General features: G+C 46.5%; 1 protein-coding gene across 1 annotated transcript in view; it reads left to right on the forward strand.

Annotated features, from left to right (window-relative positions):
• LOC126484230 (neuroguidin-A) overlaps positions 1–14,260 on the forward strand; it is a 69,927-nt gene that overhangs the window by 43,095 nt on the left and 12,572 nt on the right. The window contains exon 7 of the mRNA XM_050107645.1: positions 2,884–3,083. Within this exon, the coding sequence (XP_049963602.1) occupies positions 2,884–3,083 (200 nt within the window). The remainder of the gene's footprint in view (positions 1–2,883; positions 3,084–14,260) is intronic.

The following is a 14,260-nucleotide window of genomic DNA, read 5'->3' on the forward strand; positions in this document are numbered from 1 at the left end:
TTGGTAGTGCATGTATCTCGTTGTTGCATAATGTACTCCAGGAAGACTTCGGCAGCTTCAGTACCAGCAGTGTGAGAGATCTTCATGTTCTCTCCTCCTGTGTCCTCTTCTTCATCTCTTTCATCATTATTTTCTTGCACGCTTTTGATTATTTCTTCATATGTTAAAATTTGTTCCATATCACAGTTTCCTTCATTCAGCCACTTAGTAACATCTTCATCATCAATTTCTTCTTCTCTTGGAAGGTTGTGGAACATGTCAGTCTAGAAGGTAATTGATAATTCCGAATTGACTGCCTCATCACTGTCACTCACTACTAGATCCAACTCGGCGTCAATGGATGGCCACAATTTTCTCAAGCTCTTCATTATGGTAGTGCTCTCTAATTTATCCCATGCTTCGGCTGCTTGGAAAACGTCATCACATATGTTAATTGCTTTGCACGCCTTCAGCATAGTCTCGATAGAGTTGTTTTCACTTTCGTTCGGCAAGGAGCCGAGAAGTGAATCTCGATAATGATGTTTAATTGTTTCCAAAATTCCCTGGTCCATAGGCTGTATTAGGGCTGTCGCGTTGGATGAGAGAAAGAGTGCTTGTATACCATTGGACTTTAGAGAAACATCTGAAGGATGACTGGGAGCAATGTCAATTATAAGGATAGCTTTCAGTGGAAGCTGTTTTTCTTTAGCTCTTTTCTCACTGCTCGTACAAACGTTTCAGGGAACCACGGAGAGAATATTTGTCTGTCCATGCACGCTTTCTTCTTAGCACAATACTGCACTGGTAGGAAAATAACGTGGATGTTGGGATTTTCCAATCACCATAAGTGGTAGTTTATGACTCTCATTTGCATTACAACATGCTATAAATGTTACAAGCTGTTTCTGTTGCTTGTAACCATGAGCTTTCCTTCTTGTTTTTGGCAGCTAATGTTTTTGAAGGAAGCATCTTGTGAAAGAGTCCTGTTTCATCAGCATTATGCAAGGCATCAGCAGTTAAATCTTCTTCCTCTGTTATCTTCCGTATCTTGCTTACAAACTCATCAGCATTTTTATCGTTAGCTGAGTGATTTTCCCCAGTGACTGTCAGCTGCCAAATGCCGTGTCATTTTTTCCAATTTGGCAGCCAACCTTCGCTCACTGCAAACAATTTACTACCGCCAAGTTGTTTGTTAAATGCAGCTGCTTTTTCTTTACAACCAGGCCACTGACTGGAATTTCTTTATTGCTTTGTTGTATGAACCATCTATAAACAGCTATGTCCAGTTCTTCATTCTCACTCTTTCGCATAACCTTCTGTTTTCCCAAATCACTATCCATTTGTATTGAGTACTGTTGAATAACATCTTCTTTCTTTTTGATGTCATAAATAGTTGCCCGTCCAACATTGAACTCAGGAGCAATGGCTTTCTGTGAAGAACCTTGATTTAACTCATCTAGAATTTTGAGTTTCTGCTTGAGGCCTAGCATAAAGTGTTTGCTTTTAAAAGACATGATTCTGAACTGTAAAGAAAGCTAGTTTCAAATACAGTATATAAAGCATTGTTTAACTAAACGTTGTTGCGCACGGTAATTCATTGTGCACGTGTTTTCGGATGTGCACCAGATTACCGAGAGGCCGGACTACTGAGGGCCGGATTAGCGAGAGTCTAGTGTGTGTTCTCTCGCAACTGCCAGTTTGTTGACCTGGTACTGTGGGTTTTTCGCTTGTACAGCACTTCAAGCTCCATTAACTTCATCTTATACTTGCTATGTTCAACTTCATCCAGTGGAACATTTCTTTGTATCCATAGCAAAATACCTGCTTTCATCCACTGCATTGTTGTAGCTTATTCCATCACAACAGAGTGATATGGCACTTGTCCATTATTATTATCAATTTTGGAGGAATATTTTGCAGCATAACATTATTTTCACAGGTAGTGTCTTCCTTAACATCCACTTTTATTGCGAATCTAGCATGTACAGATGTGGTGCACTGTTTTTTATTAATGCAACACCAACACAAAACAGTTGTTCACAATACCTGGCAATGCAGAACACTTCAACTCCAGAAAATACCACTCTACACCGAGAGATGATGGAACATAGATGCAACTACTGCATGACACCACATGTTAATTTTTATCAATGGCATGTTAACAGGGGCACTTTACCAACAGAAGTGCTGGTGGCATTGTAGGGAAAGCCAACTCACCATTGCTGTTACCTGCACGATGGCATGACATCCCCTCTGCTGACCCAAACATCAAATGTCGCACCTAGTTTTAAATGCACTGTATGCTTTAAGGAGCTTCTTAACAAAAGGAATTGGTTTCTGGAGAACAACTGTTTGCATTTGTTAATGCAACCTAGACGTCTTGTGAATATAATTTCCTTTTCTGCAGGTAAAAATATTTGGAATTTGGAAAATAAGTACATGAACAAAACATTAGATTTTGTGCAGATTTTCTCAGTGATATAGATTGCCCTATGCAATAAATTATTAAGGTGAAAAGCTAAGATTGTTTGTCATCATGGAAATGCTCCAGGAATTGAAATGGGAATTCCTGGAGGAAAGATGATTATCTTTTGGCGGAACACTATTGAGAAAGTTTAGTGAATTGGCGTATGCAGAATGATTCTACTGCCACCAGTTTACATCATGCGTATGAACAGCAAAGACAAGATAGAGAAATTAGGGCTTGTACAAAGGCATATAGATAGTCATTGTTGCCTCACTCCATTTGTGACCAGATCAGAAAAGGGAATCACTAGTAGGGGCACAAGATACCTTCAACCATGTACCATATGGTGGCTTACAGAGCATGTATGTAGATGTAGATTTAGTCTGTTTTCGAAGTAATGTTCTAAATACATGCTCTTTTTTCCTTTTTCGTTGTAGGTATGAAGAAAAATATTTTACTCGTTTGCCTGTTACGAAACAAGAGCGCCATAGACGACGCAAAATCCTCACCCTTGGAAGCTTGGGGGATGAACTGACACGATTTGGAGACATTGGTGCCCTCGAGGACGGAGAGGGGAGTTCCGGAGTTCCAGGACCTTCGAAGAAACGAAAAATTGGTAAAGCTAAAGGCAAGAAAAGTAAGTAGATTGCAGAGCATCCTATTACTTTATTACAAAAAACCTGAAAACCTATTGTTGTTGTTGTTGTTGTTGTTAGGCATCTGACAAGTAATTGTGTGAGTAGTAATACTGCGAAATGGTGCATTTGTGTAAAATGACAAGGGAAGCATTATTCAGTGTACTATGTCTCCTTAATTGGACAATATGTTAATTGTTCATTAACTTCTCTATAACCACTATTGTTTTATGTGAAAAAATATGGAAAAACAATATAATGAAAAGAATAGCTGCTACTCACCATAAAACTGAGATGCTGAGTCTCAGAAAGGCACAACAAAAAGACTGTTGGAAAGTTAGCTTTTGGCCAACAAGGCCTTTGTCAAAAATTGACAACATACACACATGCACACACTCAAGCAAATACAACTCTCACACACATGACCACAGTGTCTGGCTGGTGGAGCCAGGCCATTTATTTTTGACAAAGGCCTTGTTGGTCAAAAGCTAACTTGCCTGGCAGTCTTTTTGTTGCACCTTTCTGTGACTCAGCATCTCCGCTTTACGGTGAGTAGCTACTATCCTTTTCATTATATCGTTACATTACATCATGGATTTTCCATTGTCTAAAATATGGAAAAAATACATTATCTGGTTTCCCCCCATACTTCAGTTACCTCTCAATACCAGCTTTTCTGAATTCTATAGATGGGAATTGAGATGCCTCTTGTGGCCTATACTTCAAAACCTTGTGTAATGCCTCCACACAATGTATTATTAGTGAAAAAAATTCACGCACTGAGCAATAGCAGACAAGATGTGTATGAAAGTGTAAAATTGCTATCTCTCAGAACCAGGGGCTCCTCTTGATACAAAAAAGGAAAATAGTAAAGGAAAATACTTGTAAAGATTTCGATATAGTGAAAGTCATTCGGGGGTAATGGATCTGTACCTGTCCCACACAGGATGAAAGAGTAAACAGGATTGTACTGTGATACCAGTAGTTTATTTTTGGTAACTCTCCTCTTATAATGTTTTTTGGTGAATATCTTAACCATTATCTAAATCTCAGTTTCCCCCTGCGGGTTCGGGGGTTAGAATAGGCCCGCGGTATTCCTGCCTGTCGTAAGAGACGACTAAAAGGAGTCTCAAATGTTTCAGCCTTATGTGATGGTCCCCTGTCGGGTTTGACCTCCATATCTCAAAATTTTTCCGCAGAGCGAGCCGATTGGGGAAGGGCGCCTTACTTGGTGCATTGTGTCCGTGTTGTGTTGAGAACTTTCGCCATCTTATTCATCGTTGCATTGCAGTCTTGCCCGCTCTCCATCGCTTGGGCATGGATGCGCTCCTGCGTGCACTTTCTGCCAAGCACTGTGCAGGGCCATTTTCTGCACTGACGACGCCCATGGACCACATGTCACCTAACATCCAGCACGGTAGCCAGTCCGTTGTGGTGGGGCCGCCATGTACCCTCTTGGTTGTAGCCCCCTGACAACACAGGGATCGCTCTACTGATGCCTGCGCCATTAACTCCCCACGTATGCCAAGGAGTAGATGCCCATCTCCTTGGGGCATCAGGACTCCCGGCAATGACCGTCCTACCAGGTGGCTATTGCTGCAGCTGGGTGGCGCCTGTGGGGAGGGCCCTTGGTCGGAGTAGGTGGCATCAGGGCGGATGACCCGCAATGAAGCGTGGTACATCATCTATCGCTGGTGGGCCTCCACCAGCAGTCTCTAAGCGATCGAGGTCTAACCTCAACGGGAAGAAATTTGATCAGAGATCGTTTCCCTCCCTAGCTACTCCATGGGAGGAACGTCTTGCTAAAGAAGGCAGTGGAGAATATTCACCCCGTGTGCACGCGGATTGATGGAGAATCGTTCATGTCGACCAAGCCCCAGTTTTTTGTGGAGCATTTAGAGGACAAGTTCGGGGAGGTGGAGGGCTTGTCCAAGATGCGCTCTGGTTCTGTGCTCATCAAAACGGCATCCTCTGCCCAGTCACGGAGGTTGCTCAATTGTTGGGGGATGTTTCCGTTAGCATCACGCCGCATAAGAGTCTCAACATGGTCCAGGGTATTATATTCCACAGGGATCTTCTTCTGCAGTCCGACGATGAATTACGCGCCAACCTCGAACGACGAGGTGTTCACTTCGTCCGGCGCGTCCATCGGGATTCGAGGGATAATCAGGTCGCCACCGGTGCCTTCATCTTGGCCTTTGAGGGTGATGTCTTACCCGAAAAGGTTAAGGTGATGGTTTACCGTTGTGATGTGAAACCATATATCCCTCCTCCGATGCGGTGTTTTAAATGCTGGAAGTTCGGGCACATGTCATCTCGCTGTACTTCCAGCATCACGTGTCGGGATTGCGGACGTCCTTCGCATCCTGATACTCCATGTGCTCCGCCTCCCATCTATGTTAACTGTGGAGAGCACCATTCCCCCTGCTCACCGGACTGTCGGATCTTCCAGAAGGAAAGGAAGATAATGGAATATAAGACCCTGGACCGCCTGACCTACACCGAGGCAAGGCGGAAATATGAGCGGCTACATCCAGTGCCCATGACGTCTACCTATGCCGCTGCTGCAACACGAGTTCGCTCTCAGCTCTGCCAGAATTCACCGGCCCCCTTGGTTGCGGGGGGCACTTCACTCCCTGTTGCTCCTGCTCCATCTCCTTCAGGAGCAACACCACCCCAACCACCGGGGACATCTGTTCCCCCTTCACAGCCGGAGAAGCGTGAGCCTTCTTCGGCTCCTCTCGCTCAGAAGGGGTCCCTTGGGGCCCTCCCATCCCAGGCTTTGCCCAGTGCCAAAGCGGACGCCCCCAAGTTTGTCAAACAACCACCGGTCGCTGGTCGTAGGGCGTCACGGTCGTCTTCAGTCCCTGAGACTGACCCAGTGAGACCCTCCCAGCCAGACCCACCTAAGGCACAGCGCGCAAAGCAGTCGAAGAAAAAGGCTCCCAAGCATCCTGAAATTGTGGTGGCACCTGTCCCTCCGCAACCTTCTCCCTCTGCGTCCGAAGATGAGGTGGAGATTCTGGCGTCCGCTGAGGACCTGGATCTCGCCAGTCCCTCGGACGCAATAGATGACTGTTGTCCAGGTGGTGACTCAGTAGCAGCAGGGGCCCCGGAGGCGTAATCTGCCTCCCCAGTCCCTTCACGCCTTTCCCATCCATGGCTAATACCATCCTCCAGTGGAACTGCAGCGGTTTCTTCCACCATCTCGCTGAGCTCCGCCAACTTATCAGCCTTCATCCTTTCCTTTGCATTGCTCTGCAGGAAACTTGGTTTCCAGCAATGCGTACCCCCGCCCTCCGTGGCTATCGGGGTTATTTTAAGAACCGGGCAGCTTATGAAAGGGTGTCTGGTGGCGTCTGCATATATGTCCTTAACTCTCTTCACAGCGAGTTTGTACCTCTACAAACAGCTTTAGAGGCTGTCGCTGTTCGAGTGTGGACGCCACAGGCTATTACCGTCTGCAGTATTTACCTTCCACCTGATGATGCTGTCGCACAGCATGTCCTGGCTGCTCTGATACACCAACTGCCACCACCTTTTTTGCTGCTGGGCGATTTCAATGCCCACAACCCTCTATGGGGTGGGACTGTCTCCGATGAACGCGGTCGGGCCGTGGAGCATGTGTTGGCTCAGCTCGACCTTAGCCTCTTGAACACCGGTGCTCCCACGCATTTCAGTGTGGCCCATGGCTCGTTCTCGGCCATCGATCTCTCTATTTGCAGCCCTGGACTTGTCCCATCCCTCCACTGGAGGGTGCATCCTGACCTGTGTGGTAGTGACCATTTTCCCATCCATTTGTCACTGCCCCAGTGTCATTCTTCTGGGCGCCTGCCCCGCTGGGCTCTCCACAGGGCTGACTGGCCGGCTTTTACTTCCGCTGCAACCATTGAGTCTCCCCCACAGGGTGACATTGACGAGGTGGTCCGTGTTTTAACCACGTCCATCATTTCAGCGGCCAAGGTTGCCATCCCCCGTTCTTCTGGCCTCCCTCGGCGGAAGGCTGTCCCCTGGTGGTTGCCGGAGATTGCTGAGGCTATTCGCGACCGTAGGCGGGCTCTCCAGCGTCATAGGCGGCACCCGTCTCTGGAGACCCTCATCGCCTTTAAGAGGCTCCGTGCCTTTTCCCGTCGTCTTATTGCACGGCGTAAGCAGGAGTGCTGGGAGACGTACGTCTCATCCCTGGGCTCCCGTGTCTCCTCCTCGCTCATGTGGTCCCGGATCCGGCTGATTTATGGATCCCAGACCCCTACGGGTGTCCCTGGGATCTCCGTGGCCGGCGCTGTCTGCACGGACGCTGCCGCCATTGCTGAACCCCTTGCTGCGCACTTTGCTGAGAGCTCTGCGACTGCAACTTATCCCTTCGCCTTTCGCTCTCTCAAGGAGCGGGCCGAGCAGACGCCATTATCGTTCCACACGCGTCGTTCTGAAACATACAGTGCTCCTTTCAGCGAGAGGGAATTCCTCGCTGCCCTCGCCGATTGCCCTGATACAGCACCAGGCCCAGACTGCATCCACGCGCAGATGCTGAAGCATCTCTCCAGGGACTGCCAGAGACACATTCTCGGGATATTTAATCGCATTTGGAGCGAAGGCGTGTTCCCGTTGCAATGGCGAGAGGGTGTTATTGTCCCCATCTTGAAGCCCGGTGCGGACCCACTGGCGGTGGACAGCTATCGTCCCATTACCCTCACCAACGTTTTGTGCAAATTGCTCGCACGTATGGTGGGGCGGCGTTTGTGTTGGGTCCTTGAGTCACGCGGTCTCCTCGCTCCATCCCAGGGTGGCTTCCGTCGGGGCCGGTCTGCAGTGGACAATTTGGTGCGGCTGGAATCTGCTGTCCGTACGGCCTTTGCCCGACGTCAGCACCTCGTTGCTGTATTTTTCGATCTGCGGAAGGCGTATGACACCACATGGAGGCATCACATCCTCGCCACATTGCATGAGTGGGGTCTTCGTGGTCGGCTCCCGGCTTTTCTTCAAAGCTTTTTATTGCGCCGCTCTTTCCGGGTGCAAGTCGGTGCCACCTCTAGTTCCTCTTATATACAGGAAAATGGGGTCCCGCAGGGCTCGGTGTTGAGCGTCGCCCTATTTCTAGTGGCCATTAATGGTCTGGCTGCAGCAGTGGGGTCGTCGGTGTCTCCTTCTTTGTATGCCGTCGACTTCTGCATCTCATTTAGCTCCACGACTACGGGAGTCGCCGAACGCAGGCTGCAAGTCGCCGTTCGCAAGGCAGCATCATGGGCTCTGACTCATGGTTTTCAGTTCTCTGCACCCAAGACTCGAGTTATGCACTTCTGCAGGCGTCGGACGGTCCACCCTCATCCTGCACTTTACCTCGACGGCCACCTGCTTGAAGTGGTGGACACTTGCCGCTTCTTGGGACTCGTGTTTGATGCCCGGCTCACATGGGTTCCTCATGTTACTCAGCTGAAGCAAAAATGCTGGCGGCACCTCAACGCCCACCGCTGCCTTAGCCACACGTCTTGGGGTGCAGATCACTGCACGCTGCTGCGATTGTACAGAGCCCTTGTGCAGTCCCGGCTTGATTATGGGAGCCCGGCCTATGGGTCTGCGTCACCCTCAGTGTTGAAGTTGTTAGACCCCATACACCACTGTGGGGTTTGGCTTGCCACTGTCGCTTTTCGCACTAGCTCCGTGGATAGTCTACTGGTGGAGGCCGGGGTTCCCCCGCTGCGGATTCGCCGCCATCGTCTGCTCGCCGACTATGCTGTCCACGTGCATTGCTCGCCAGGCCATCCCAATCGTCGCCTGCTTTTCCCTGCCATGGTCCTCCATCTGCCCGAACGGCGACCTAGGTCTGGGCTTTCCGTAGCTGTCCGCGTCCGGTCCCTGCTGTCGGAACTGGGGTCATTCCCTCTTCTGCCTCCCTTCCGGGTCCGTGCACCTACGCCTCCCTGGTGTTTACCCCGGCCGTCCGTCGTCCATCGTCATCTGCAGTGACTCCCTGAGCAGCCTTCAGGCCATCGACCGCTGCTATCCCTCTTCTCCTCTGGTGTCCTCTATTCAGGAGTCTGTTTCCGCCATTGCCCGTTCTGGTCGTTCGGTGGTCTTGGTTTGGACGCCAGGTCATGTTGGCATCCCGGGGAACGAATGTGTTGACAGGCTGGCCAAAGGGGCGATCGACGCCCCAGCTTTGGAGATCGGCCTCACAGCTTGCGATCAGCAGCTGGTGTTGCGCCCTAAGGTGCTTGGGGTGTGGTCTGCTGAGTGGCGAGGCATGACGGCGCCTAATAAACTGCGGGCTGTCAAGGAGACGACCGATGTGTGGCGCTCCTCCCTGCGGTCTTCTCGCAGGGACTCTGTTATCCTGTGTCGGCTGCGCATCGGCCATACATACCTGACGCACGGCCATCTTTTGCGTCAGGAGGATCCCCCCCTGTGTCGGTGTGGGTCTCGGCTGACGGTCGCCCACATCTTGTTAGAGTGTCCCGGACTGCGCCCCCTCCAGCAGTCTTTTAATCTTCCGGGCACTTTGCCTTTGGTTTTATGTGACAATGCCTCCATGGCTGACAGTGTTTTACATTTTATCCGTGCTAGTCCTTTTTTTGGATCCATTTAGGGGGGTCCTGCACCTTTCCGTTTCTGTGTCTTTTGTCCTCGCGTCTCTCCATATTTGTTGCTGTTTTGGTGTGTCGTCGGATGGTTGACTCTTTCCCTTTTTTGTTGTCATGCTCAGTCAACCAGTCTCCGGCCATCTTCTTTTCTTCTCTTTCTTTCTGTCTGGTGTTCGTCTGTACTCTTCTTTTCTGTAGTGTTCGTTGCCTAATTTGTGTTCTTTAGCACCTGGGGGGGGGGGGGAGTCTCCTTCCCCTTGGGGTTTTATCTGCTCTGCGGCTTTGTCTCGCTTGTTTTTGGAATGGGGGACTGATGACCTTAGCTGTTTAGTCCCCCTTAAACATCCCAACAACCACCACCACCAAATCTCAGTTCCACAGAACTCTCAGTCGTTTGCAAAGGCTGTACCTTTAGTTCCAGCTGGTGTCTTCGAAGATCGATCCGCACCTCTCCTGACCCATACAGTGGAAACACTTTTCTGCCGTATCCTCCCCTACTCCCACCCTGCCACCCCTTGGTAACCTAAATTGGCCCCCCTCCCCTCATGACACCCCCCTCCCCCTCACACAACCACACCAGGGCTATTGTAATTTAACCCGACTTATATTTATGAAAATTTAATGAACATACAAAATTTTACATAGTTAGCCTTATGTCCTTACACAAATTACAAGGAGCCATCATTTTTATTGAAGGCAACTATTTACTGTTGTAAGAATTTATTTTATTAATATTGTGTCTTAATTTCTCTTACAGTGTAAGAAACACAGTCAAATAACTTTTGCACTTCCAGAAAATTTTTTTGTAGTATTGTAATGACTGTAAAGTACAGTTTGTTCCTGTTTGGGAGTAAGCAGAAATTCACAGATCTTAACTGGTTCTCAGCTCTCCTAAATCATTTCTTAATTTTGACCAAACAAGCAAGCCCCGTAGGTGGAGAAGATTCTCTCAATGAATGCTGTGCTTCCAGGGCAAGAAATGAGGCTTTTCACCAAAGTAATAAATCTTGTTGGCAGTTTTCTTTTTTTGTTTTTTGTATCAAAATCAATCGGCAATCCTAAAAGACATAACACTTGCAATACACTCAGGATGCATATCTGTGAGCCAGTTTTTTGCAGTTTCTTCTTTTTCAGCTGTTAACCTTCTCCTTCAGAATGTTGGATCTAACATATTGGCATGATATCGAAAGGATTATTGTGTGTGTTCCTTTCGTTTTCTTATTACATTCTTATAGTGTTCCATGTCAGGACTTTCTTAAAAATTGATCCATAGTTAGACAGATAATGCAATATTTGGATGGTGTGCTCGAAAAAGGTCCATGACTGCAAACCTGTGAGAGTTGTTGCAGAAGATGAGTGGCAACTTTATAAATCATAATATTATCCAAAATTTCAGTTATGTTAGCAGAGACTTCTCCACAGTTTCACAAGTGCTCGAACAAAGGATTGCAATAACTGTGATAGCCTCTGGCTGCCAACACAATAAAATTTAATTTACCAGATTTTGCCTTTTCAGTTTGTCAGTTTTTTCCAGTAGGGAAGTAGTTGTAAGAATGGGTTAGTGTTTTGAATAAATTAATCACAAGAATTTGAATTGAACTTTTTAATTGTCAATATGATAAAATTGCAAAAACTAATAAAACCCATAAAAATCCAATTTAACCCAGTACAGTTTTTTAAAAAACAGGGTTTTTCTCAACCCACCTGTACTTCATCCTTTCAGTTTACAACCACACTTTCTTCTCTGCAGCATTTCTGTCTTATTTTATCTTCCCCTTCCAGTTGAAATATGCTCACTATTTTTATATACTCGAATTTAGCATATTTCGTGACAGTACTCACTTTTCCGTAAAATGTTTACAAGATGATATTTGTCTCTTTGTGTTGGCTTCAGTCACCTATTGAAGGTATGATTCCACAATGCTGTTTCGTCGGCTGCAGAAATGATCTGGTTCAATGCGTTTGCCTCATTTTTGGCGCTTCAAATGCCATTTCTTCGAATGTGGTTCCTTCTTGATGTTTACATAAAAAAGGTAGTAACAGAATTAATTTTTCCTGTTAACTAGCAAATTAATATAACGGCGACCTGCACATTGTTCCAGTGTCACACACACCGAGAGTTCACTGCCGATTGACTACGGTCAAAGATGACTCCAGCGTCAAAGACATTTCACACAACACACAAGCTTCCACTTGTAACCAGTCTGTTTGATATTGTTCATCACATCTACTAATATTAATCACTATGCTGTCACTCTCAAACATATAAGCAAATTAGCTTAAAATAAGGCAAATTACAATTCACAAAAAAAAAAATATTCTAACAAAAATAAAAGCTGGCCGCGGTGGTCTCTCGGTTCTAGGCGCGCAGTCCGGAACCGCGCGACTGCTACGGTTGCAGGTTTGAATCCTGCCTCGGGCATGGATGTGTGTGATGTCCTTAGGTTAGTTAGGTTTAAGTAGTTCTAAGTTCTAGGGGACTGATGACCACAGCTGTTAAGTCCCATAGTGCTCTGAGCCATTTGAACCATTTGAACAAAAATATAAGAAAACATTTACAACTTCCCTCATTAGATGTGGTATCGACAAATCCAGTAGAAAATAACACATCTCCCAGATCCATTACACCCGCCTCACAGGAACCTGTGCTTACATCAAGGTAACCTCACCAGTGCCACATTCTTATTCCATTCTATTGCTGCTCCTCCCTGTTAGCCCTGTTACCCTTTCTCCATCCATCTGCCCCCCTCCTCACCTCCTTTCTCTTCTCACTAACTCGGCTCCGTGCAAGATGTTAAGCCATTAGAGCTACAGTGCCAGGACTGTGTTGTCAGGTGGAACAGTGAAGCCTTATATGACACCCACAAATTTATGTATGTTTTATTAGTTGTCTCTGAAGAAAGACATTGTCAAAATGCTCAGTAATGTTGTCAGTTTTGTTTGTGTGAGCATCAATCGTTAAACATCTTCATTGTGGTGTGAGTGATTACGTTTACCTCTTCCAGTATTTCTACTTAATACTAACCAGTCTCTTTTTCTCCAACTCATTCCTAACTCTTGCTAGGAATCATCTCTATTCCTAAAAGCTAGCACTTTTAGTCCTTTGTTGGTATTTCACTCTTCTGCTACTGCTACATGGTAGGTAGATTTTTGTCTAACCACAGTATAGTTATTTGTGGCTCATTCATCACCTGCATAGATACTGCACAGTATGTGATGTATATCTCAACTGTTTTTTGCTGCTTTATAATTTGTAACTGTCAGTTTTCAATAAATCATAGGAAGCAAGAAACAGTGGAAGAAAGAACCACAATACCTTTCAGCTGACAGGTCAAAAACAGATGAAAGTGTTGGGGCCAGGATATATGGGGTGCAGCCTCAATGGGAGAGCATAATATCTCTAGGTATCTGTAGTATTCCAGGCAGAGATTTTTCACTATCAAAATATGCATGGAGGAGAATCTGGTAGGTATTACAAGGACTGTAGCAACTACATTCTTTCAGGCACCCCAAGCAGCTCTGAAATCTCTTATCGGCTCTAAGATCATGCAGGACAAATCTCTTGTGGGGTTAGGGGGATGCAACAGGGTAAATGTGCTACAAGGTCCTGTTCATGCAGAAATTAGTGGTGACAAACAAGCTGATAGGCTATACCGGGCAGGGGCAATGACTCCATTTGTTGGACCGAAACCTGTCTTAGCTAAAGCAGTGGTAAAATCTAAACTGCGTTGCTGGATCAGGGGGCAGCACATAGAAAACTGTATTAAAACCCAAAAAGAAAAGTGTATCAAATTTATTATGCTGAAACCATGTTTTGAGAGAAGTTCTGTTATCTTGGACTTGTACATGAGGCAGATTAAAGTCATGGTAGGTCTAATGAGTGGCAATGGGAACTTCGGGAAACACCTGCACCCAATGGAAATAGAGAAAGAACTCCCTGAGTGCAGACTGTGTGGTACAAGGGATTAAACCACTCTACATTCAATCTTCTAATGCAGAGCACTGGAGGCCGAAAGACACAAAATATTTGGGCCATTTATTCCAGAAAAAATTGTGATGAATGTAGATCTAGTATAGGAACTCTTACTACTCTTAAAGGTGCTAGTTAGGTTTTCTAGAATGGCAGGGAGAAATACTGCCTAGTTTTGGGGTGGGGCAACAAGGGGCTAAGGCTGCTGCTATTTTGTCTCCCTGGTTAAATCAAATCAACTGTCAGATTCCTTCTTTGTCTGCTATCTGTCCAAGGTCCATCACTGGCAGGGGAATATCTTTATTACGTTCAGATTACTGTTTCATTATTGCTCAACTACTTCACAAAGAATTGGTGTGAAATACATCATTGGCTAATACAGTGTTTCTATGCAATCCCAAATTCCACCATTCTATCTCTCACATTGAAACTCTTGCCCTCTAGCAACTAGAGCTGCATGCAAAACACCCCTAGTCTTGGACTAGCACTTTTCATGTACTCCTGCCTTGGACTGCCTCTGTTCACTACCTTTACAAGAGCCTCCAATCTTAACATCCTATATACCTTTCCCGACACCCGACTCACTTCAGACTTACAATCTCCTTCCTGGTCACCAGGACCTCACCCACAA

The sequence above is a fragment of the Schistocerca serialis genome, chromosome 6 (genome assembly GCF_023864345.2).
Source record: "Schistocerca serialis cubense isolate TAMUIC-IGC-003099 chromosome 6, iqSchSeri2.2, whole genome shotgun sequence".
Taxonomy (NCBI): domain Eukaryota; kingdom Metazoa; phylum Arthropoda; class Insecta; order Orthoptera; family Acrididae; genus Schistocerca; species Schistocerca serialis.